At 40.6% G+C, this 26635-nt stretch overlaps 2 protein-coding genes across 2 annotated transcripts in view; one reads left to right on the plus strand and one right to left on the minus strand.

Moving 5' to 3' along the window:
• Positions 1-26635, minus strand: part of LOC134326272 (zinc finger protein 658B-like) — a gene marked incomplete at its 5' end in the record, with an annotated part of 279656 nt that overhangs the window by 210015 nt on the left and 43006 nt on the right. Inside the window, one exon of the mRNA XM_063008440.1 lies at positions 4782-4789. Within this exon, the coding sequence (XP_062864510.1) occupies positions 4782-4789 (8 nt within the window). The remainder of the gene's footprint in view (positions 1-4781; positions 4790-26635) is intronic.
• LOC134326804 (E3 ubiquitin/ISG15 ligase TRIM25-like) lies at positions 14117-20290 on the plus strand (the record flags this gene model as incomplete). The annotated part of the gene is made up of 4 exons (XM_063008957.1): positions 14117-14707; positions 14822-14917; positions 19484-19717; positions 20150-20290. Coding segments are annotated over exons 1-4 (1062 nt in total), but the record flags the coding sequence as incomplete, so codon positions are not given.

The following is a 26635-nucleotide window of genomic DNA, read 5'->3' on the forward strand; positions in this document are numbered from 1 at the left end:
AGCAATAACATAGACTGGATTAAAGAATGGGAGGGGCTAGCTATCTTAAGCCATAACACCTCTCTCAGTGGTGGAGTCGCACTCTTATTTTCACAGAGTTTTATTCCTTATTTCTATGATGTTGAGGAAATAATACATGGGAAACTTTTAAAAGTAAGAGCATGTTTTGAAAATGAAACATTTAATTTTATCTGTGTTTATGCACCAACAGTTGGGACAGATAGGATGGTCTTTTTAAACACTCTTAATGATGTTGTTAAAAAGTGCAGAATGAATGAATACTTAGTTTTGGGAGGTGATTTCAACTGTACTGCTGATGACTTGGACAGAAATCATATAGAACCGCATATGACCTCTCGAAAAAAATTGCATGAGATAATGGAGACCAATGAACTGTATGATGTATGGCGAAGCCTCCACAAAACGCTGAGACAGTACACATGGACACATTTAAAAGATAATTTGTTTTCACTGGCAAGATTGGATCGTTTTTATGTTTTTAAACACGTAAAAAAAAAAAAAAAAAGTTTTAAAAAGTGGTCTTCTATTTATAGACCAGGAAAAAGCATTTGACCGAGTTGAGCACAACTACCTTTGGAAAGTCATGGAGAATCTTGGGTTCAGTGCTGGTTTTATAGCTATGATTAGGGTGTTATACAGTGACATTGAAAGTGTACTGAAAATTAATGGTGGTTTGTGTGCCCCTTTTAAAGTGCATAGAGGCATTAGACAGGGCTGTTCACTTTCTGGTTTCTGGTTTTCTCTACTCTATAGCAATAGAACCATTGCTTTGCAAAATAAGAGAAGAAATCATCGGTCTCACAATTCCTAACTGCAACGAATCCGTGAGTATATCAGCATATGCCGATGACCTTGTTGTTGCCATAAACTCACAGGCAGATGTAGACATTTTAGCCAGGATTTTAAACGATTTTAAAATGTTATCGTCAGCCAAAGTAAATTGGAGCAAAAGTGAGGCTCTTTTAATTGGAGAGTGAAATGGAAAGGAACCCAAACTCCCAGGAATGGACAGGACTTTGTTTTTAATGGATAGTAAAAAATTGGACTTTTCTGGAGTACAAGCATTTTACGCAGGAATATTTAAAATATGGTATTTTTTTTTAATTACAAAGAGAAAGCTGTTCATCATGCTACTGGCTTCTGGAAGAACCAATCATCAATGGAGCTCGACTAGATATTTTTACTCAAGCCACCCACGTTCTGTCCAGAAAGCTGATATCATCAGGAATTACAACGCTCCGAAAACTGGTGGGCCTTGCAGGACCTAAACTCACTAATGGAGAGAACTTGGCAGTACGACTGGGAATGAGGTCGCTACGAGTAACACAACAGCTCTTGAGAAATTGGAGATCATCACTCACAGATGAAGAACTAACACTACTGAAGGACCATGAGGCAGAAGATACCGAACCCAGGGATGGATACTTATTCCCTAAATGTACCATTACCCCAAACCTGAGTGACTGTAGAGGCCCTCCTTCTGGAGTGTGAAGGTGAAACCAGAATGGACCTAGAAACAGTAAGTGGTAAGCTCTTGTATAGAGCTTGTGTAAAGGCCCTTAATAAAAAAAGACTGGATGGAAAAGTTGACACTCCATGGCGCACTGAACTGGGGTTTAATGAAAATATAAAACCAGAGTGGAGGGTTCTTTACAAACCACCACTGGCCAAAAAATTTGCTGACTTTCAGTGGCGAATCCTTCATGGTATTGTTTCTGTGAATTATTTTATATCTGTTTTAAATCCTGAGGTTTCACATGAGTGCCCATTCTGCCAGCAAAGAGAAACAGTGTTCCACGCTTTTAACCATTGTTTTAGGTTACATCCGCTTTTTGAAATTTTACAGCGCTTGTTTACACATTTGAATGTTGTTTTTACACCACAGGTTTTTATCCTCAGTTTTAAATACAGTCGAAGTCAAAGGTTCAAGTGCCAGCTGATTAACTTCATCGTTGGTCAAGCAAAATTTGCAATATACATTAGTCGAAAGAACAAAATAACTCAAAACACAGACTATGATGCAAAAAGAATTATTGCACGGCTAGTAAAAACAAGGATAATGATAGACTTTAAATTCTATAAAAGCATGAATGACCTAGACTGTTTTGAACAGATGTGGTGTCATGGGGAGGTGGTGTGCTCCGTAGAGGAGGGTGAACTTTTCTTTGTAGCAGAGTTTGCTTAAATTTCACATGATGTTCTTAAAGAATCTTTTATAAAATATTTATTTTTTATTTATCACTTGACTATTATACAGTGGGGCCAAAAAGTATTTAGTCAGCCACTGATTGTGCAAGTTCTCCTACTTAGAAAGATGAGAGAGGTCTGTAATTTTCATCATAGGTACATTTCAAATATGAGAGACAAAATGAGAAAAAAAAAATCCAGGAAATCACATTGTAGGATTTTTAAAGAATTTATTGTAAATTATGATGCAAAATAAGTATTTGGTCAATAACAAACAAGCAAGATTTCTGGCTCTCACAGACCTGTAACTTCTTCTTTAAGAAGCTCTTCTGTCCTCCACTCGTTACCTGTATTAATGGCACCTGTTTAATCTCGTTATCTGTATAAAAGACACCTGTCCACAGCCTCAAACAGTAAACCATGGCCAAGACCAAAGAGCTGTCGAAGGACACCAGGAAGAAAATTGTAGACCTGCACCAGGCTGGGAAGAGTGAATCTACAATAGGCAAGCAGGTTGGTGTGAATAAATCAACTGTGGGAGCAATTGTAAGAAAATGGAAGACATACAAGACCATTGATAATCTTCCTTGGGGTCAAGATCTCATCCCGTGGGGTCAAAATGATTATGAGAACGGTGAGCAACGGAGAGCTGGGACCAAAGTACAAAGGCTACCATCAGTAACACACTACGCCGAGAGGGACTCAAATCCTGCAGTGCCAGGCGTGTCCCCCTGCTTAAGCCAGTACATGTCCAGGCCCGTCTGAAGTTTGTCAGAGAGCATATGGATGATCCAGAAGAGGATTGGGAGAATATCATGTGGTCAGATGAAACCAAAATTGAACTTTTTGGTAAAAACTCAACTCGTCGTGTTTGGAGGAAGAAGAAGAACCCAAGAACACCATACCTACTGTGAAGCATGGGGGTGAAAACATCATGCTTTGGGGCTGTTTTTCTGTAAAGGGGACAGGACGACTGATCCGTGTTAAGGGAAGAATGAACGGGGCCATGTATCGTGAGATTTTAAGCCAAAACCTCCTTCCATCAGTGAGAGCATTATAGATGGAATGTGGCTGGGTCTTCCAGCATGACAATGATCCCAAACACACCGCTCGGGCAACGAAGGAGTGGCTCCGTAAAAAGCATTTCAAGGTCCTGGAGTGGCCTAGCCAGTCTCCAGACCTCAACCCCATAGAAAATTTGCCCAGTGACAGCCCCAAAACATCACTGCTCTAGAGGAGATCTGCATGGAGGAATGGGCCAAAATACCAGCTACAGTGTGTGCAAACCTGGTGAAGACCTACAGGAAACGTTTGACCTCTGTCATTGCCAACAAAGGTTATGTTACAAAGTATTGAGTTGAACTTTTGTTATTGACCAAATACTTATTTTCCACCATAATTTACAAATAAATTCTTTAAAAATCCTACAATGTGATTTCCTGGATTTTTTTTTCTCATTTTGTCTCTCATAGTTGAAGTGTACCTATGATGAAAATTACAGACCTCTCTCATCTTTCTAAGTAGGAGAACTTGCACAATCAGTGGCTGACTAAATACTTTTTGACCCCACTGTACATCTAACTATTTATTTATTTATTTGTAAATAAGTGTATATACTGTATATATATATATATATATATACAGTATATACACTTATTTACAAGTTTTGCTCAAAATATTGCAATGCACACAACATTATGGGTGACATACCAGAGTTCAAAAGAGGACAAACTGTTGGTGCACGTCTTGCTGGCGCATCTGTGACCAAGACAGCAAGTCTTTGTGATGTATCAAGAGCCACGGTATCCAGGGTAATGTCAGCATACCACCAAGAAGGACAAATCGCATCCAACAGGATTAACTGTGGACGCAAGAGGAAGCTGTCTGAAAGGGATGTTCGGGTGCTAACCCGGATTGTATCCAAAAAACATAAAACCACGGCTGCCCAAATCACGGCAGAATTAAATGTGCACCTCAACTCTCCTGTTTCCACCAGAACTGTCCGTCGGGAGCTCCACAGGGTCAATATACACGGCCGGGCTGCTATAGCCAAACCTTTGGTCACTCGTACCAATGCCAAACGTCGGTTTCAATGGTGCAAGGAGCGTAAATCTTGGGCTGTGGACAATGTGAAACATGTATTGTTCTCTGATGAGTCCACCTTTACTGTTTTCCCCACATCCGGGAGAGTTACGGTGTGGAGAAGCCCCAAAGAAGCGTACCACCCAGACTGTTGCATGCCCAGAGTGAAGCATGGGGGTGGATCAGTGATGGTTTGGGCTGCCATATCATGGCATTCCCTTGGCCCAATACTTGTGCTAGATGGGCGCGTCACTGCCAAGGACTACCGAACCATTCTGGAGGACCATGTGCATCCAATGGCGGTGCCGTGTATCAGGATGACAATGCACCAATACACACAGCAAGACTGGTGAAAGATTGGTTTGATGAACATGAAAGTGAAGTTGAACATCTCCCATGGCCTGCACAGTCACCAGATCTAAATATTATTGAGCCACTTTGGGGTGTTTTGGAGAAGCGAGTCAGGAAACGTTTTCCTCCACCAGCATCACGTAGTGACCTGGCCACTATCCTGCAAGAAGAATGGCTTAAAATCCCTCTGACCACTGTGCAGGACTTGTATATGTCATTTCCAAGACGAATTGACGCCGTATTGGCCGCAAAAGGAGACCATACTAATAAATTATTATGGTCTAAAACCAGGTGTTTCAGTTATTTTGTCCAACCCCTGTATATACATACAGTGGGGAAAATTAGTATTTGATCCCCTTCTGATTTTGTAAGTTTACCCCCTTACAAAGACTTGAACAGTCTATAATTTTTATGGAAGGTTTATTTTAACAGAGAGAGACAGAATATCAACAAAAAATCCAGAAAAAAAACATTAAATAAAAGTTATAAATTAATTTGTATTTAATTAAGGGAAATAAGTATTTGATCCCCTACCAACCAGCAATAATTCTGACCTCCACAGACCGGTTATGTGCCCATGAGGCACACAAATTAGTCCTGTCCCTGTATAAAAGACACCTGTCACAGAATCAGTTTCTTTCATTCAAATCTCTCAACCACCATGGGCAAGACCAAAGAGCTATCAAAGGACGTCAGGGACAAGATTGTAGACCTGCACAAGGCTGGAATGGGCTACAAGACCATCAGCAAGAAGCTTGGTGAGAAAGAGACACCTGTTGGTGCGATCATTCGAAAATGGAAGAAATACAAGATCGCAATCACCCTCGCTCTGGAGCTCCATGCAAGATCTCACCTGGTGGGGTAAGAATGATTCTGAGAAAGGTGAGGTCAGCCCAGAATTACACGGGAGGAGCTTGTCAATGATCTCAAGGGAGCTGGGAGCAGAGAAATGCTGGATATGACCCCAAGAACACCATCCACACTGGGCATTTCTCTGCCTCCAAACACGGCAAGTGGAGTTGATGCCAAAGAGCTCAATTTTTGTCTTATCTACATTTACATTTACATTTTCAGCATTTAGCAGACGCTTTTATGCAAAGCGACTTACACAGTGAGCGGAACACAATGAGCAATTGAGGGTTAAGGGCCTTGCTCAGGGAGCCAACAGTGGCAACTTGGTGGTGGCGGGGCTTGAACCGGCAACCTTCTGTTTACTAGTCCAGTACCTTAACCACTGAGCTATCACTGGCCGAGCTATCACTGGCATATCTGACCATATCACATTCTCCCAAGCTTTCTCTGAATCATTCAGGTGTTCATTGGCAAACTTCAGACAGGCCTGTACATGAGCCTTCTTGAGCAGAGGGACTTTGCGGGCACTGCAGGATCTCAATCCATTACGGCGAAGTGTGTTACTAATGGTTTTCTTGGTGACTGTGCTCCCAGCTCCCTTGAGATCATTGACAAGCTCCTCCCGTGTAATTCTGGGCTGACCTCACCTTTCTCAGAATCATTCTTACCCCACCAGGTGAGATCTTGCATGGAGCTCCAGAGCGAGGGCGATTGACTGTGATCTTGTATTTCTTCCATTTTCGAATGATCGCACCAACAGTGGTCTCTTTCACACCAAGCTTCTTGCTGATGGTCTTGTAGCCCATTCCAGCCTTGTGCAGGTCTACAATCTTGTCCCTGACGTCCTTTGATAGCTCTTTGGTCTTGCCCATGGTGGTCGAGAGATTTGAATGGAAGAAACTGATTCTGTGACAGGTGTCTTTTATACAGGGACAGGACTAATTCCGTGGGGGTCAGAATTCTTGCTGGTTGGTAGGGGATCAAATATTAATTCCCTTAATTAAATACAAATTAATTTATAACCTTTATTTAATGTTTTTTTTCTGGATTTTTTGTTGATATTCTGTCTCTCTTTGTTAAAATAAACCTTCCATAAAAATTATAGACTGTTCAAGTCTTTGGGGGTAAACTTACAAAATCAGCAGGGGATCAAATACTTATTTTCCCCACTGTATATATATATATACTTTTGTAACTTTTAAGAAAAGCTTGTTACAATAAAAGATTGTCAAAAGTAAAAAAAAAAAGTCTCTCTCTCTCTCTGTGTGTGTGAGTGCGCATGCGCGGTTGTGAGCGGTGGAGAGTGGAGCGTGGTGAGCGTGAGTGGCGTTTTTGCCAAAACTTTTTTCTGTAGTTTGTTTTGTTTAATTTAATTTAATTTTGAGTTTTGTGTGTGAGTGTGTTTGAGTGAGAGTGCGCGTGTTTGTGTGTGTGTTTGGGCGCGAGGTGCGCGGGGAGTCTGCTACCGGCATTTTTGCTGGAAGCATGGCTTTCCCAAACACCCGGTGTTTTGAGAACTTGACACGCCGGCACGGTGTGAAGGTGGAGTGTCAGGTAAGTGTGGAGGAGTGCTGTTTGGCGGCGGGGGTTGCAGTCAGCTACAATAATGTGTTGTCTGCATCACGAATGAACAATGCAGTGGTGATGTTTCTGTCTTCTGTGGAGAAAGCAAGTGAGCTGGTTCAGAACGGAATTGTGATTAATGAGAGACTTGTGCCTGTTTTACCCCTCAGTACCCCATCTAAAAAAATTATCATCTCCAATGTACCCCCACATATTTCTGATGAGCTGATTGCACAGGAACTGTCCAGGTTTGGTAAACTTGTCTCCCCCATTAAAAAAATACCCCTTGGCTGTAAATCACAACTAGTTAAGCACTTGGTGTCATTCAGAAGACTGGTGTTCATGGTGTTAAGAGATGGTGAAGATGAACTGGATCTGGTTTTAAAATTCAGAGTAGATGGTTTTGATTATACTGTGTTTGTAACTTCTAACATTAGTATGAAGTGTTTTAGGTGTGGAGAGTTTGGACACCTTGTCCGTAATTGCCATCAGAGTGCTAGCAATAATGATAAAGATACTGAGTTAGGAGGTAGGAGTGCAGGTGAAACAGGGCCTAACAAGGCTGAACCTGCAATGTCCGTTCCCACTACGGCTGCTGCTCGGACGGTTGTGCAGAAACCGGAGACTCTGTTGCCGGATCAGATACCTGTGGGGGATGAACCGGCTGTGGTTGAGCATGCTCAGGAGACAGCTGCTGAGGCTGCGCCGGCCGAGGGTGAGCCTCTCCAAGCGTCACCAGTGGCAGGACAGCCCACTGTTGAAAAGTCCCCTGTGGAGCAGGAGAGTTTGAACTTGGGGGAACAGGATGGTCAGATGTGTGATGACTGTAATGAGAACACCCCAATAGAAACAACAGTGAAGGATGGAATGGAGGTACAAATGGAGGAAGAGAATGTTTTTAAAGTTCCAAATAAAAGAAAGAAGCGAGCTCGAGGAGAAGGCAATAAACAGGCTAAAACAGAGGTTAAAGCAGTGAGTGAAATGGAATCAGAGAGTGACGGATCTCTCTCAGACTCAGGCTTGTCCGTGTGCTCTCAGGAGGAGAGCACGCCTGTACTGTACAAAGTTGAGGAAATTAAACAGTTTTTAAAAGTCACTAAGGGTCGGAGAGGTGTACGTGTTGAGGATTTTTTTTCAAACTGTGCTCAGTTTGTACATGATGTCAAGTATTTTAGGAAGGAACAGGCTTTTACTGAATTAGAGTTTTTTAGGTTGAAAAAAATACTGACTAAATGTAATAAAGAGAACATTGAAGAGGATGTATGAGATGAGCTGCTGTTCCTGGGTCAGAATGGCTTTTATTTTAAGCCATTTTTATTTATTTTTATTAATGGGTGATATTAGAATTGCAACTCTAAACATTAATGGGGGAAGAAACTGTGTAAAGCGAGCGAAGCTGTATGAGCTGGTGAAACTTAAGGTGATTGATGTTACCTTTCTACAAGAAACACACAGTGATGCTAGTAATGCTGATGACTGGGCTAAAGAGTGGGAGGGGCTTGTGTTTTTAAGTCACGGCTCTTAGTACTAGTACTGGCATTGCTATTCTTTTATCTAAAAATTTTTTACCTTGTTCTTACAAAGTGGAAGAGATTTTAAATGGCAGACTTTGAAAATGAAACTTTTGTTTTTATTTGTATTTATGCTCCAACTAGGGGAGTGGACAGGATGCTGTTTTTAGACACACTGAACACTGTCATTGCAGGCTGTAATTCTACTGACTTTTTAATACTGGGTGGGGATTTTAATTGCACAGCAGACAATATGGACAGAAATCATACAGAATCGCATGCCGCCTCCCGTAAGCGTTTGTGCGAGCTGTTGGAGACTCATGACTTGTGTGACATCTGGAGGAATTTTCAAGGCAGACAAAAACAGTATACATGGGCTCATTCTAAAGACAATGTACTCTCATTGGCAAGGCTGGACCGTTTTTATGGTTTTAATTATCAACTTCCTGCTTTTACACACTGTTTTATCTCCCCAGTTGGTTTTTCGGATCATTCTATGGTCCAGTGTACAGTACAGAAAAGTAATGTGAAGCCACGGAGCGCGTACTGGCATTTTAACACTGCACTTTTAAATGATGTTAATTTTATCTTAACATCTTTTTTTTGGAAGGTTTTAAGCTCACAGAAAACAGCTTTTACCTCAATTCAACAGTGGTGGGATGTGGCAAAAATACAAACTAAAATGTTCTGTCAGCAATACACTTTTAATGTCACTAGAGATATAATCATATCGCTTAAAGCTCTGGAGTCTGAAATAGTGGAACTGCAGTCTTTAGCAGAGACCACAAGAAATAAGGAACACATTGAAACACTAAAAACAAAAAAAAAACAGCTCTAGCTGACTTTCTGGACACAAGAGTGCAAGGGGCTCTGGTCCGATCAAGATTTCAGTACTCGTCGGAAATGGATGCTCCTTCTAAGTTTTTCTTTGGTCTCGAGTGGAGTAACGGACAGAAAAGATTTATGCATGCAGTGCGAATAGAATCAGGAGATCTCTTATTAGATCCTTCTGAAATTCGCAGGCAGACAGTACAGTTTTTTTCAAAACTGTACAAGAGTGAGTGGACTGAGGTGAAAGAGGTCGAAGAACGATTCTTCAATGACCATAACCAGCTTACACAAGAGTCTGCTGAATGGCTTGATGAGGAGCTATCCCTAGGAGAGCTCTTTGAGGCTCTCCAGGGAATGGAGAATGGTCGGGCGCCAGGTATCGATGGCCTCCCTGTCGAGTTTTATAAAAGGTTCTGGTCAGTGTTGGGTCAGGATGTCTTGAAAGTTCTTCAGAGCAGTATAAGGGACGGAGTGCTTCCGTTGAGCTGCCGGAGGGCGGTCCTGACCCTGCTGCCAAAGAAGGGGGATTTGACTGAATTAAAAAACTGGCGACCTGTCTCCCTGCTATGTACAGACTGTAAGCTGCTCTCAAAAGCGTTAGCCTCGAGACTGGGTAAAGTGATGGAGCAGGTGGTACATCTTGATCAGACGTATTGTGTGCCTGGAAGGTCAATTTTTGATAATGTATATCTAATTCGGGATGTTTTGGAAGTCACCAGACTGTTGGGCTTGAAAGCTGGTCTCATTTTCTTAGATCAAGAAAAAGCATTTGACCGAGTTGAACATAAGTACCTGTGGAAAGTATTGGAGTACTTTGGTTTTAACTCAGGTTTTATAGCAATGATTAAAGTTTTATACAGTGACATTGAAAGTGTAATTAAAGTCAATGGGGGTTTATGTGCTCCTTTTAAAGTTTTTAGAGGTATAAGACAAGGTTGTTCCTTGTCTGGTATGTTGTACTCATTAGCAATTGAACCACTATTGTGTAAAATAAGAGAATGTATTTCTGGACTGGTGGTGCCTTCTTGTACTGTTCCTCTATGTGTTTCAGCATATGCAGATGATTTAGTTGTAATAACAAGTACCCAGACTGATGTGGACATTTTAGCTGAACTTTGAAATTATTTTAAGGTTTTATCATCGGCTAAGGTGAACTGGAATAAAAGTGAAGCAGTTTTAGTTGGTGAGTGGGATGGTGGAGAACCTACACTCCCATATGAGTTGATGTGGAGGAGGGGTGGTTTCAGATACCTGGGAGTGTACTTGGGGGATAATGCTTGCACTCAAAAGAACTGGGATGGCATGGTTGGAAAAATTAAAGGGCGTTTAAATAAATGGAAATGGATAGTTCCCCAAATGTCCTATAGGGGAAGGGTACTTGTTGTCAACAACCTGGTGGCATCGTCATTGTGGCATAAATTGGCATTCTTGGATCCCCCAACAAATTTTTTAGCAAATCTGCAGGCTGAGTTGGTGGACTTTTTTTGGGACCGCCTGCATTGGATCCCACAGGGAGTTCTATACCTGCCAAAGGACGAAGGGGGACAAGGACTTATCCATCTGGCCAGTAGGGTTGCTGCTTTTCGTCACCAGTTCATCCAGAGACTCCTCGTGGGACCCAAAGAACTGGTTTGGAAGGCAGTGGCTTGCAGGATTTTGCACAAAGCGGGAGGTCTAGGGTTGGACAGAACTTTGTTTTTAATGGACACTAAGGTACTGGACATTTCTGGGTTGCCTGTTTTTTATCGTGGACTTTTTAGAGTCTGGAACTTTTTTAAAATACAAATAAACAATGACTCGTCTTTGCACTGGCTTTTGGAAGAACCTCTGGTTTATGGAACACGGCTGGATTTAACTGGAGCAAACACCCCTGCACTGACTAGAGCCCTAGTTTCAGCAGGAGTCACAGCTCTACGTCGGCTGGTGGACATTGCAGGACCTGATTTCACACACGCGGAGGATGTGGCCACACGGTTGGGAGTAAAGTTCATCCGTGTTGTGAGTAAGGTCCTCGAGAGATGGAAGTCTGTTCTTTCACCTGAGGAGCGGGAGCAGATGCAGGAGTATAGTGCGGGGGTTGTTTGCCCTACAGAGGATGACCCCTTCCCAGACATCACCATCATGCCAGATTTACAGGACTGTGAAGGCCCTCTGTTGGGGTCTAAGGAGGAATCCAGCATAGACTTAAAGACTGCATCTGGTAAAATGCTGTACAGAGCCTGTGTAAAGGTTCTAAACAAGAAAAAACTGAATAGAAGGACTGACACACCATGGCGTGATGTTTTTAAGTTAAGTGATGATGTTAAGCCAGAGTGGAGAGCACTATATAAACCACCATTAACCAAAAAAGTTGCTGACATGCAGTGGAGAATTTTACATGGTATTATCTCAGTTAACGCTTTTATCTCTGTTTTAAACCCGGAGATTTTACCACACTGTCCATTTTGTAATCAGAGGGAAACAGTGTTTCATGCTTTTATGTTTTAGGCTGCGTCCCTTGTTTGAGGTTTTAAAGAATGTTTTTAGGTATTTTAATGTGACTTTTACAATCCAGACTTTTATCCTTGGTTTTAAATATGTCAAAAGAAAAAAATCAGAATGTCAGTTGATCAACTTCATCCTTGGGCAGGCAAAAATGGCAATATATATCAGTCGTAAGAATAAGGTGGAGACTGGTACTGACTGTGAAGCCACAAGGATTTTATCAAGACTGGTTAGATCAAGAATTTTAATTGATTTTAAGTTTTATAAAAGTATGAAAAACATGGAGACTTTTAAAGAAGTGTGGTGCTGTGAGGAGGCGGTGTGCTCAATTAATGATGATGAGCTTTGCTTTACACTTGATTCTAGTTAAGCCAAAAAAGGATCGTTTGATTGTACAAATGCTTTTTATTTTTTTTTTACACATTGAATTATTTCGAAGTCTTTTAATATGATAAAGTGGTTCAGATAATGTATGTACTGAAAAGACTGGTTTAAATAAAGAAGTGTAAAAAGTAAAAAAAAAAAAGTCTCTCTCTCTCCCTCCCTCCCTCTCTCTCTCTCTCCCTCCCTCCCTCCCTCTCTCTCCCTCCCTCCCTCTCTCTCCCTCCCTCCCTCCCTCCCTCTCTCTCCCTCCCTCTCTCTCTCTCTCTCTCTCTCTCTCTCTCTCTCTCTCTCTCTCTCTCTCTCTCCCTCCCTCCCTCCCTCTCCCTCCCTCTCCCTCCCACTCCCTCCCTCCCTCTCCCTCCCTCTCTCTCTCTCTCTCTCTCTCTCTCTCTCTCTCTCTCTCTCTCCCTCCCTCCCTCCCTCTCCCTCCCTCTCCCTCCCACTCCCTCTCTCTCTCTCTCTCCCTCCCTCCCTCCCTCTCCCTCCCTCTCCCTCCCACTCCCTCCCTCTCTCTCCCTCCCTCCCTCCCTCCCTCTCTCTCCCTCCCTCCCTCCCTCCCTCTCTCTCCCTCCCTCTCCCTCCTCTCTCTCTCTCTCTCTCTCTCTCTCTCTCTCTCTCTCTCTCTCTCTCTCTCTCTCTCTCTCTCCCTCCCTCCCTCCCTCTCCCTCCCTCTCCCTCCCACTCCCTCCCTCTCCCTCCCTCCCTCTCCCTCCCTCTCCCTCTCTCTCTCTCTCTCTCCTTTAGTTCAGCAGAAGTGAAACTGATCTGATCTTGTTCTGTTCGAGTGTGGATCTGTTTCGTGTCTGTGTTTGTAGTTTTGTTGATAATTGAAGTTGATGAACGCAGGTGAGTTTATACATTTCCACACTTCTGTACATTACTGTGTATTGTTACTTTATGTAGTTCAGATTGTTGATTTGATTTAAACACACTTCTTTTGAACAGAACACTCACAAACTAAACCAGGAAGTCTTGGACATTCGCCTGACATTCGAGTTTCTTTCGGATCGTTCTCGGCTAATAAACATCCAAAAATGAGTGAAACTACATAAACTGATTCTGCAGTAAACAAGGAACAAACTACAATCAAATATGTTAAAAAGTTTTTTCTGTAAATGTTTATTTTCTGTTATTTTGTAAATGTGAGCTTCATCTGAGTTGAAATGATAAGGAAGTGCTAAGGGAGCGTCTACAAAGTGCATGAGCCGAGGTGTAGTTATTACCCAGTGGCATGTACCATTCAATACAACTGTATAAAGTCCTACAGTATAAGTACAGTAACAATATATAGTGTCAACAATTCTAAAATCAATCATTTTAATATAATAAACGATGCAATAGTTACCTAGTGACATGTACCACCCACTACACTTAAATTACAGAAACAATCCCTACAGTATGGGTGCAGTAATAAAGAATTAAAAGTAAAAAAAAAAAAACATATTTTTTTCATATAACCAAGGATGTAGTAGATAACTAGTCACCTGTTCGAGTTACTACAACCACATTATAAAAGTCCTACAGCATGGGTACAGTAACGAATCATAAAATGTACTACAGTAAAGGTACAGTAATAATAAAATATAAAAGATTAACAAAAATTAAGAAACGCAAGTTTTGATAAGATGAAGGTTGTAGTAGTTAACTTATGTCTTATACTACTTACTACAACAACATTACAAATTAAAAGTCCCACAGCATGAGTACAATAGGTAATCGAAAAAAAAATTTAATTAACAGAAATCGAGAAACGTAAACATGAACATAACACTCACAAACTTAACCAGGAAGTCTGAGCTGCTGTAAATAACTTGCTGTGTTTACTGGTGTTTCTGTTTATGTGTAGAAAAATGGCCGAGTCTAAAATTTCAGTAGCTCAGGATGAGTTCAGCTGTTCAGTCTGTCTGGAAACACTGAAGGATCCAATAACTATTCTTTGTGGACACAGTTTCTGTATGGTGTGTATTAATAACTGCTGGGATCAGGAGGATGATCAGGGAACATACAGCTGTCCACAGTGTAGACAATCCTTCACTCCAAGACCTGTTGTGAGGAGAAACACCATGCTGGCTGGAGTTGTGGAGAAACTGAAGAAAACAGAACTTCAAGCTCCACATCCTGGTCACTGTTCTGCTGGATCTGAAGATGTGGAGTGTGATTCCTGCACTGGGAAAAAATACAAAGCTGTTAAATCCTGTCTGGTGTGTTTGGCCTCTTTCTGTGAAACTCACCTTCAGCCTCATTATCGAATTCCTTCTTATAAGAAGCACAAGCTGGTTGAAGCTTCCAGACGACTCCAGGATCAGATCTGCTCTCAGCATGATAAACTGCTTGAGGTTTACTGTCGTACTGATCAGCAGTGTATCTGCCTGATGTGTACCATGGATGATCATAAAGGACATGATACAATATCAGCTGCAGCAGAAAGAACTGAGAAACAGGTAAAAATATTATACAGCTCTCTTTATCAAGTAACTCATTATTATTTACACTGACGTTGTTAATGTGGTGCTGGTACACAATACAAGTAAATCCTGAATTGTTATTCTATGTAGAAGCAGCTGCTGGAGATCCAGAGAAAATTCCAGGAGAAAATCCAGAAGAGAGAGAAGGAACTTTGTGAGCTGATAAACGCTGTGGAGTCTCACAAGGTAAGTTTTATAAACAAAAAGCTCTCAGGATCAGTCTGAATCTCCTCCATTAAACCAATCTCCATTAAAAATGAGATATTTTATATCTCAGGTAACTTTGCGGGCGGCACGGTGGTTAAGTGGGTAGCACTGTCGCCTCACAGCAAGAAGGTCCTGGGTTCGATCCCCAGGTGGGGCGGTCCGGGTCCTTTCTGTGTGGAGTTTGCATGTTCTCCCCATGTCTGCGTGGGTTTACTCCGGGTGCTCCGGTTTCCTCCCACAGTCCAAAGACATGCAAGTGAGGTGAATTGGAGATGCTAAATTGTCCATGACTGTGTTCAATATAACCTTGTGACTGATTAACCCTGTGTGAAGATAACTACTGTTTCCTGTCATGAATGTAACCAAAAGTGTTAAACATGACGTTAAAAATCCTAACAAACAAACAAACAGGTAATCTGTGGTCGGTTTTTCATCTGGTTTCTTTTCTTCACATCCTGAAACGGTGATGACTGGACTACAATATTCAGCTATGGTACTGCTTAAACTCCGATTTCCCTCCCCCGAGCCGCCATCGGCTTTGTACTTTCATCAAGATATCTAAAACTCAGACCTGAAACCGAGAAAGAGGAGAGGACGCTGGGGTGGTATGTTTCGCCAAGTTTATTTAAGTCTGCCTGTTTTTATCAGTGTTTTCATCAATGTTTTAATTTCCTACCGACTCTTGGATTTCTACGTATCTGCTGTCAGCGTTATACAACAGGAACTTTTTACCTGGGCGTAAATTGCGCACGATGTTGAGTTATTCCATCAACCAACTAATGAAACTCAACAACTACACTACTCCATCGTGTTTATCAGTAATAAAACAACTTGGACTTCTTCGCCGACCCCACTACATTCACGGGAGTTCACGAAGAAAGTTTGTTTACTCCCAGTCTGATAACGTGATTCCATCTTTCTGGTCAGCTGTGCGCACTGCCGCACCGCAAACACGTCATCAGAACGCTGCTGTTATCCGAACTAGTAGCGGTGATGTTTCCATGGCAACACTACATGCGGAGCGGGATATAAAACATGGAGTGGATTTCAATACTCTTCGGCCGATACAGAGAGAAACTACTTCATCTAAGATCAAAATTGAGCTGTTTAACGCACAATCACTTATAAACAAATCCTGCCTCATACACAAACACATCTTGGACAAGTGCTTGGATTTGATGTGCATTACAGAAACCTGGCATCAGCCGGATGTTTTTTCTGCTCTAAATGAGGCCTGTCCCTCCGGCTATAGCTATCTTCAGATCGCCCGCAACACCGGTCGTGGTGGTGGTCTGTGTGTCATCTACCGCAGTGATCTGGATTTGTTCCTTCTGCCCCTGCCTGAGCTGTCTTCTTTTGAATGCTTGGCTTTTAAATGTAATGCCCCTTTTCCTGTGACAGTACTTCTCATCTACCAGCCCCCCAAACCTAACTCATTCTTTATCTCTGAGATGGATCTTCTCTCAACTTTTTGTACAACCTCTGCTAACATTATGATACTTGGGGACATGAATATCCATGTAAATTCTCCCTCCTGCCGTCGTGAAGCTGAATTTCTCCAGTTATTGGACTGTTTTAATCTTAGACAACTTGTTGATGTCCCCACACATACCAAAGGGCACACTCTTGATTTGGTCATCATTGATTCTGCACCCATCAGCAATCTATCTATATATGATGTGGGTGTCTCCGATCATAAGGCTGTCTCAATGGAGTTGCCTTTAACGTCCACCCACATCAAGCCCAAACGCCAAATTAGTTTCAGAAATTTAAAGAACATTAATCCAGAAACCATGACAGTTGATCTGCAGCATATTCATCATACAAAATTTTCCTCAGTTGAGGGTGCAGTTGATTTTTATAATGCAGCTCTGAGTAGCATTTTGGATATCCATGCTCCAGTTAAAACCAGAACTGTGACTTTCTCTCGCTCAGCACCCTGGTACACTGATGAGCTACAGGATATGAAGACAGCTGGGCGTGCCCTTGAACGGCGTTTCAAAGCTTCTGGCCTTACAGTGCACATGTTCTCAAACATCATCAAAAACAGTCCAGGAAATTCCAAACAGCTGTTTTCCACCATCAATCATCTCCTCAATCCACAAGCTCCCTCACTTGCGGAAATGACAGAAGAGCACTGTAATAAATTTATGACCTTTTTCAGAATGAAAACTGAGTCAATTCGTTCTGTCCTTCCTGGCTCCTCCCCTCTGTCCATGCAGACTAACCATTTACAGTTTGAGGTCTCTCAGCCCCTTAACTGTTTTCCAGAAGCCTCACAGCAAGAAGTCGAAGACATCATTAGGAGGATGAAACCGTCTACCTGTGCCTCAGATCCCTTTCCTACACAATTAGTCAAAGCAAATATTTCTGCCATAAGTCATCTGATCACCACCGTAATAAACCACTCTCTCCAGGCTGGACATGTTCCTTTTGCTCTAAAGACTGCCATTATCAGACCACTTCTCAAAAAATCCACTCTGGATCCTGAGGTTTTTGCAAACTATAGGCCCATCTCTAACCTTCCCTTTCTTTCCAAAGTAATGGAAAAATGGTTGCTGCCCACCTTCAGGTCCACCTTAGAGACAATAATCTTTTCGAAAAGTTCCAGTCTGATTTTTGTTCTGCTCACAGCACCAAAACAGCACTGATCAGAGTCACTAATGACCTGTTAATGGCAGCTGATGCTGGCTCACCTTCCTTGCTCATCCTTCTTGATTTATCAGCTGCATTTGACACAGTGGACCATGGAATACTCCTAAATTGGCTACATCACACCATTGGCCTCACAGACACTGCCTTTTCCTGGTTTCAATCCTACCTCAGTGACAGAACAGAGTATGTTTCCCTCGGTAATGCAAGGTCCCAGACACATACTGTGACCTGCGGAGTCCCACAGGGGTCAGTTCTTGGCCCCATCCTTTTCAATCTGTACATGCTCCCGCTTGGTCATGTCATTACTTACCATGGAATTTCATTTCATTGCTATGCTAATGACATACAACTGTATTTGAAAATCAACACACCCTCTTCATCATCATTATTTTCATCATCTTCTCTGACATTGCTTACTGCCGGTCTGGGGGAGATACAGTCATGGATGAAACACAATTTTCTCCAGTTGAACAGTGCCAAAACTGAAGCAATCTTGGTTGGCACCCCGCATCAGATTCAGTCATCTTCCATAAACAGCTTTACTTTCTTTGGTCACAATATTCCCATTTCCTCATCAGTCACCAATCTTGGTGTAAGATTTGACTCACATCTCACTTTCGATTGCCATATTAAACACCTCTGCAAGATCTCTTTTTATCATCTGAGAAATATTGCTAAACTTCGCCGCACTTTTGTCACCTCCAGACTGGATTACTGCAATGCACTTCTCGTTGGGATTTCTAGCAAAAGTCTTCATAGATTACAGAGCATTCAGAACAACGCTGCTAGGATCCTGATGAGAGTGTGAAAATATGAGCATATCACGCAGATTCTACGTTCTCTTCACTGGCTTCCCATCTCTGTTAGGATTGAATACAAGGTCTCTCTCCTCACTCACCAGTGTATTTATGGATATGCTCCCACCTATTCAAAAGAACTGCTCACCACTCAAACCTCATTCCGATCCTTCCGCTCTACCAACTCAAATTGCCTTCTCCTCCCAAGAACCAAGCTCAGTACCATGGGTGATCGGGCCTTCTGTTCTGCTGCCCCTCGCCTTTGGAATGCCCTCCCTGACCATTTGAGGGCACCACAGACAGTTGGGACTTTTAAAAAAAAGACTCAAAACCTTTCTTTTTAGCAGAACTTATGAATAATTCTTAATTTATGTAGTGATTGCAGCTATTTTATTTATTTATTTATTAAGTAATTATTTGTAGTGATGTCTTTTATCTTGTGGCACTTTGAGATTTGTACACAAATGTAAAGTGCATTACAAATTAAATGTATTATTATTATTATTATTATTATTATTTATTGTTGCTTTGGATCAAGATGCTTAAACATAAATGACTGTATAAGATTTCTGGCAAAGACTTGAGAAGATCACCACATTGAATTTCCCAGTCCTGGCCAGGCTGTTGTTTTCTGATCCTTAAAAGAATTTCTGTAACAGTATGCTACCACTAGCACATTTTACAGTATATATGGTGCTTTTAGGTTTCATAAGATTTCATCCACACATATAACTTTGAATTCAGGACATACAGGAGCAGGTGTGTTGTATCAAAAATCTGTGAGGAAGTATAACATGCTGATAAATGCAGTAACAACTAAAGTGATGATGAACACTGAAGAAGTGCTGGAGTTTAAGGTGGAAGGTAGAAGACTGGAACTCTTTCTTATATTTGGGAAGTAGAGTATCAAATACTGCATCACGTGGACATGATGATAGTAACATTTTCAATGGTATGAAAAATCAGGCCATTTAGCACCATCACCAAGCTATGAGTGATGAAAGTCTTAGTCTGGTCAGTAGCCACATATGAATGTAAAGAATGGACAAATATCTGAGTGAGAAACGTTTCCTCTTTCTGAATCTTCTCACAGTGTTCTGCACAGACAGCAGTGAAGAACATTGAGAGGATCTGTACTGAACTAATCAACTCAATTAACAGAAGATGCTCTGAGCTAAAATATCTGATCAGAGATCGAGAGGCAGCAGAAGTAAGTCAAGCAGAAAAACTCCTGAAACAGGTGGAACAGCAGATTGTAGAGCTGAAGAGGAAAGATGCTGAACTGGAACAGCTTTCACACACAGAGGATCCCGTCCATTTCCTCCAGGTAACAGCACTAAAAATAAGTATATTATTGCTGCACCAATTAATAAAATACAGCAGTACCTTGTAACTTGACGTCCCCTAAACTCAAAATCTTTGAAACCTGATGCCTTTTATTGAGAAATTTGTTCCCTTAAACTCGATTATTGTTAGAATTCATTCAAACATGTTTGGGAGAGTCAGAAATGCAACAGAAAACCCGTCACAAGCAAAGCATCCTCTCCTGTCTTCCCAGAGGTCCCCTTTTTATAGGCGTCTCTCCCTGGTGGTAGCTTTGTGCATCTTCCACAAATCTGTAACATAGAGAAAACCCCACTACACAAAACACATTATGACCCATAAAGTCATAACACTCGGGGTTCTGAGAAATCGTCCATCATTTGTGATTCATCATCATCTTGTTGTTTCTCTGTGAACATTATCTGTCTGGATGTAGAATTTTCAGTCTCTCTCGGCTCCTGCTGGATCTGCAGAATCAGCCGCCATCACAATCAGTCCTTTCCTCTCATTTGATGATGTTACAAAGTCTGTATCTCAGCTGAGAGAGAAAGTAGAAGAATTCTGGAAAGATCAGTGTGAGAAGATACCAGATGAAGGTGAGTGAAGGATCATCATTCATTTACTTATTAACCCAGTACTGGTCATGGTCACAGTGAGTCCAGGGTAAAATGAAATACACTCACACTGTAGTTTCTCAGACTTAAAGTCACTTTAGACAAACACTGGAGGAACATGTCAAACTTCTTACTGGCGGTACCTGCGACACTTTCTAGTGCAGATATTTATTTACTGTGATAAGTGATTGTACTGTTACTCTCTCTGCAGTAAAGAAAGTCCGGATTACTTCACCTCCTGAACCTGAAATCAGAGAAGATTTTCTACACTGTAAGTTTCTTCCAAACACACAAACATACACAGTGCAGTGAAAAAGTATTTACACCCCCCAGTTATCTGTATTTTTACATATTTGTCACACGTTACTAGTTCAGATGCTACAGCAGCTCAGTTTGGTTCAAGTCCAGATTTGATTAGGTCCAAAACCTAAACTTTATTTCCTCAGATTTATTTCAACAAAGATCTGCTCTTGTTATTTGGAATTGTTGTGTTTTTATATTGCACGAGTGTTTAATCTTTAAATCATGAACTGATGACCAAACGTTCTTCTTTAATCCTGAAACACCATCACACAACCACCACCATGACTGACTGTTAAGTGAGATGTTTTTTATTGTAAAATGCTGTTTTAGCTTCATTGCAAGTATAAGAATTCGGACTCATCAGTTCACAGAACATCATCACCAAAAAGCTTGAGGGTCATTAAGGTTCTTATATTGGTAAATGAGAGGCGAGGCTTTATGTTCCTCTTAGTTAACAGTGATTTTACCCTGTGACTCTCCCATGGATTTTATTTGTGCTCAGTCTCCTTCTAATACTGGAATCATTAAATCAGATTTAAATTGAGGTCAGCAGGTCCTGCGGTTTCCTAAATGTTTGTTTGGGTTCTTGTATGTTTTCCTTGATGAGACATTGATGAGCTCCTGAAGCAATCTTAACTGTTCCAAGTGTCATTTAGAGATCATGGCTCTTACTGTGGTTCGCTAAAGTACTAAAATCTTAGGATTGACTTTGTAACTTTTTCCAGACTGATATACTGTATTACAATTACTTTTTTGATCTATTTTGGAATTTGTTTGGACAGTGGTGAAGTGGTTCTGACAGTGATCATGCCTCAGATTAGGGACATTTTTGGTCCTTTCTAAAGACCACTGTTTCATGTAGTTTTCTTCTATAGTTATTTAAAATCACCAAGAACTTTAGAGGTTAAAACAAGTAAAACAACCATTTAAACTGCTGTCTGTATATTTTTGCTCCAGGAGGTTTTATAAATCTTAATGATTCAGTCACAGAAACCCTTGAAACACACACACACACACACACACACTAACATACACCAACACACATTTACACAGACACACCCTCTCACACACGTTTACACACATTCACACTTACACACACATTAACAGACACACACACACTCATATGTGCACACACACACACACACACACACACACACTGAAACACAATTCAAAAAGCTTTATTAGCATGACGTTGTGTTTGTTGTTGGATTGTATGTTGCTGGTGTGTGTCTGTGTACTGTTTGTGAATGTGTCATGTTTGTGGGGTGTTTCTATATGTCTGTGTAGTGTTTTTGTGCGTTTGTGTAACATTTGTGTGTTTGTGTAGTTTTCATTAGTTTGTGTAGCATTTGTGTGCATTTGTAAATGTTGGTGTCTGTGTATTTGTGTAGTGTCTGTGTGAGTATGTGTAGGGTTTGTCTGTGCTTGTGTAATGTATTTGTGTATTTGTTTGTGTAGTGTTTGTAACAAATGTGTGTGTTTGTGTAGTGTACAATACTACAAGTAATATTTGTGTTTGAGTCGTATTTGTGTGTTTGAGTAGTATTTGTGTGTTTGAGTAGTATGTGTGTGTTTGAGTAGTATTTGTGTGTTTGAGTAGTATGTGTGTGTTTGAGTAGTATGTGTGTGTTTGAGTAGTATTTGTGTGTTTGAGTAGTATGTGTGTGTTTGAGTAGTATGTGTGTGTTTGAGCAGTATTTGTGGGTTTGAGTTAGTGCTGGACAATAATTCGATATCGATATATATCGCGATAGAAAATGTTTCAATAACGGTGATATGATTTTTAAACAAATTCGATCGATATACATTTTGTAAGTGCGTGATGAAGTACGCCACAGGCACGAAGCCAGTGCTCAGCGTTACCGCTCTGATTACACTACAACACGCTACCTACAACACGGTGGATATTAGTTCAACAGCTGTGAGGGAACGAGCATCCACAGTCAGGGGCGGAGCCGGGGGGGGGTTGGCGCGCTTTGCCGGTGTTACTTTTTTGCGGAAGCATTTTTGCACGCAGGTGCAAATTTTAGCCATATCGTCCAGCCCTAGTTTGAGTAGTATGTGTGTGTTTGAGCAGTATTTGTGTGTTTGAGTAGTATGTGTGTGTTTGAGCAGTATTTGTGTGTTTGAGCAGTATTTGTGTGTTTGAGTAGTATGTGTGTGTTTGAGCAGTATTTGTGTGTTTGAGCAGTATTTGTGTGTTTGAGTAGTATGTGTGTGTTTGAGCAGTATTTGTGTGTTTGAGTAATATTTGTGTTTGAGCAGTATTTGTGTGTTTGAGCAGTATTTGTGTGTTTGAGTAGTATGTGTGTGTTTGAGCAGTATTTGTGTGTTTGAGCAGTATTTGTGTGTTTGAGTAGTATGTGTGTGTTTGAGCAGTATTTGTGTGTTTGAGCAGTATTTGTGTGTTTGAGTAGTATGTGTGTGTTTGAGCAGTATTTGTGTGTTTGAGTAATATTTGTGTTTGAGCAGTATTTGTGTGTTTGAGTAGTATGTGTGTGTTTGAGCAGTATTTGTGTGTTTGAGTAGTATGTGTGTGTTTGAGCAGTATTTGTGTGTTTGAGCAGTATTTGTGTGTTTGAGTAGTATGTGTGTGTTTGAGCAGTATTTGTGTGTTTGAGCAGTATTTGTGTGTTTGAGTAGTATGTGTGTGTTTGAGCAGTATTTGTGTGTTTGAGTAATATTTGTGTTTGAGCAGTATTTGTGTGTTTGAGCAGTATTTGTGTGTTTGAGTAGTATGTGTGTGTTTGAGCAGTATTTGTGTGTTTGAGCAGTATTTGTGTGTTTGAGTAGTATGTGTGTGTTTGAGCAGTATTTGTGTGTTTGAGCAGTATTTGTGTGTTTGAGTAGTATGTGTGTGTTTGAGCAGTATTTGTGTGTTTGAGTAATATTTGTGTTTGAGCAGTATTTGTGTGTTTGAGCAGTATTTGTGTGTTTGAGTAATATTTGTGTTTGTGCAGTATTTGTGTGTTTGAGTAGTGTGTGTGTTTGAGCAGTATTTGTGTGTTTGAGCAGTATTTGTGTGTTTGAGTAGTATGTGTGTGTTTGAGCAGTATTTGTGTGTTTGAGTAGTATGTGTGTGTTTGAGTAATATTTGTGTTTGTGCAGTATTTGTGTGTTTGAGTAGTATGTGTGTGTTTGAGCAGTATTTGTGTGTTTGAATAGTATGTGTGTGTTTGTGCAGTATTTGTGTGTGTTTGAGTAGTATGTGTGTGTTTGAGCAGTATTTGTGTGTTTGAGTAGTATGTGTGTGTGTGCAGTATTTGTGTGTGTTTGAGTAGTATTTGTGTGTTTGAGTAATATTTGTGTTTGAGTAGTATGTGTGTGTTTGAGCAGTATTTGTGTGTTTGAGTAGTATGTGTGTGTTTGAGCAGTATTTGTGTGTTTGAGTAGTATGTGTGTGTTTGAGCAGTATGTGTGTGTTTGAGTAGTATGTGTGTGTTTGTGCAGTATTTGTGTGTGTTTGAGTAGTATGTGTGTGTTTGAGTAGTATTTGTGTGTTTGAGTAGTATGTGTGTGTGTGTGCAGTATTTGTGTGTGTTTGAGTAGTATTTGTGTGTTTGAGTAATATTTGTGTGTTTGAGCAGTATTTGTGTGTTTGAGTAGTATGTGTGTGTTTGAGCAGTATTTGTGTGTTTGAGTAGTATGTGTGTGTTTGAGCAGTATTTGTGTGTTTGAGTAGTATGTGTGTGTTTGAGCAGTATGTGTGTGTTTGAGTAGTATGTGTGTGTTTGTGCAGTATTTGTGTGTGTTTGAGTAGTATGTGTGTGTTTGAGTAGTATTTGTGTGTTTGAGTAGTATGTGTGTGTGTGTGCAGTATTTGTGTGTGTTTGAGTAGTATTTGTGTGTTTGAGTAATATTTGTGTGTTTGAGCAGTATTTGTGTGTTTGAGTAGTATGTGTGTGTTTGAGCAGTATTTGTGTGTTTGAGTAGTATGTGTGTGTTTGAGCAGTATGTGTGTGTTTGAGTAGTATGTGTGTGTTTGTGCAGTATTTGTGTGTTTGAGTAGTATGTGTGTGTTTGAGCAGTATGTGTGTGTTTGAGTAGTATGTGTGTGTTTGTGCAGTATTTGTGTGTGTTTGAGTAGTATTTGTGTGTTTGAGTAGTATGTGTGTGTTTGAGCAGTATTTGTGTGTTTGAGTAGTATGTGTGTGTTTGAGCAGTATGTGTGTGTTTGAGTAGTATGTGTGTGTTTGTGCAGTATTTGTGTGTGTTTGAGTAGTATGTGTGTGTTTGAGTAGTATTTGTGTGATTGTGTAGTGTCTTTGTGTATGTGTAGGGTTTGTATGAGTTTGTGTAATATATGTGTGTTTGTTTGTGTAGTGTTTGTGTAATGTACAGTATCTTACAAAAGTGAGTACACATTTCTGCAAATATTTGATTTGATCTTTTCATGGGACAACACTATAGAAATGAAACTTGGATGTAACTTGTATAGCAGTATAGATTTACTTCTGAAAATAACTCAACACACAGCCATTAATGTCTAAATAGCTGCAACACATGTGAGTACACCCCACAGTGAACATGTCCAAATTGTGCCCAAAGTGTCAATATTTTGTGTGACCACCATTATTACCCAGCACTGCCTTAACCCTCCTGGGCATGGAATTCACCAGAGCTGCATAGGTTGCTACTGGAATCCTCTTCCACTCCTCCATGATGACATCACGGAGCTGGTGGACGTTAGACACCTTGAACTCCTCCACCTTCCACTTGAGGATGCCCCACAGGTGCTCAATTGGATTTAGTCCATCACCTTTACCAGAGGTGGAAAGTAACAAATTACATTTACTCGCGTTACTATAATTGAGTTTTTTTGTGCACTTGTACTTTTTAAAGTAGATTTTACAGCCAGTAATTTTACTTTTACTTAAGTATGTTTTGTATTAAGAACTGTAATTCGCTACATTTTAAATAACATTCGTTACTGAGTAAAAAAAAGAAAACAATAAAAAACTCGACATCAAACCTGCGCAAATGTAGAGCAGTGGTGGCTAAACTGTTAGATCCATAAACAACTCTATGAATCAGTTCATTTGGTGAAGAGATTCAGATGTATAAACCAATCAGAGCTTCCGAATTCACATTCTAGGTGGAATTTCAATCTCTCTCTTCATTGGTTGTTGTATAAATGCCAGTTTAGTGAGCGAATAACCAATGTAAGCTTTTTACCGGGAAAGCCGAGAGAATAAATGATCTACAATAGTTTTTATAAGGTGGGTATGGATTTATATATTCTGGAAACATACAAGATGGTCTTATATAAAGTGGATTATATATTTAATGGAACAACACATGGATATAGATCGGTAAGCAGATAAGTGGTTATGATTTTCTGCTGTTGTGTGATTGATCTGGGTCGCGGTTCTGCTGTTTACGGTACGCTTTCATTTTGCAACGATAGCAAAGCATTATGAAATATTGTGATTTTTTAAGTAAAACGGACAGCATAAATGTGATTGTAAGATTCTGCTGGTTTGTTTTTGATCATGTTCCTACGACGGTGTAAGACCCGTTATATTTTTTATAAGTGCAACACTAAACCCCCCCCCCCCCTCCCACACAGGTAAACACCTGACATCCCACCCCCACCACTATGTCTTCCACCAACCCACCAGCCCATGGTGTTTTTTTTTATTTCCAGTTCTAAAAGTTGGCAACCCTAGTTGGCACTATTGACCTGAACCAAGTTAGTTAGCGTCAAGTCCAACTAGTTATAAAATACAGCGATTTATTGAGAATAAACAGAAATAATGCTGTTTTTAATTGATAACAGCAGTTGCAGTCTGTTAGGTGTGTAAAGTGGTTAACGTTTACTCTGAGTACAGTTTAAATTTTAAGAGTTAATTTTTACTTGAGTAGATTTTTAGACTAGTAATTTTACTTGTACTTAAGTAAAAAATCATCAAAGTAATAGTACTTTTACTTGAGTACAATATTTTAGTATTCTTTCCACCTCTGACCTTTACCTTCAGCTTTGTCAGCAAGGCAGTTGTCATCTT

This window comes from Trichomycterus rosablanca, chromosome 14 (assembly GCF_030014385.1).
Source record: "Trichomycterus rosablanca isolate fTriRos1 chromosome 14, fTriRos1.hap1, whole genome shotgun sequence".
NCBI lineage: Eukaryota > Metazoa > Chordata > Actinopteri > Siluriformes > Trichomycteridae > Trichomycterus > Trichomycterus rosablanca.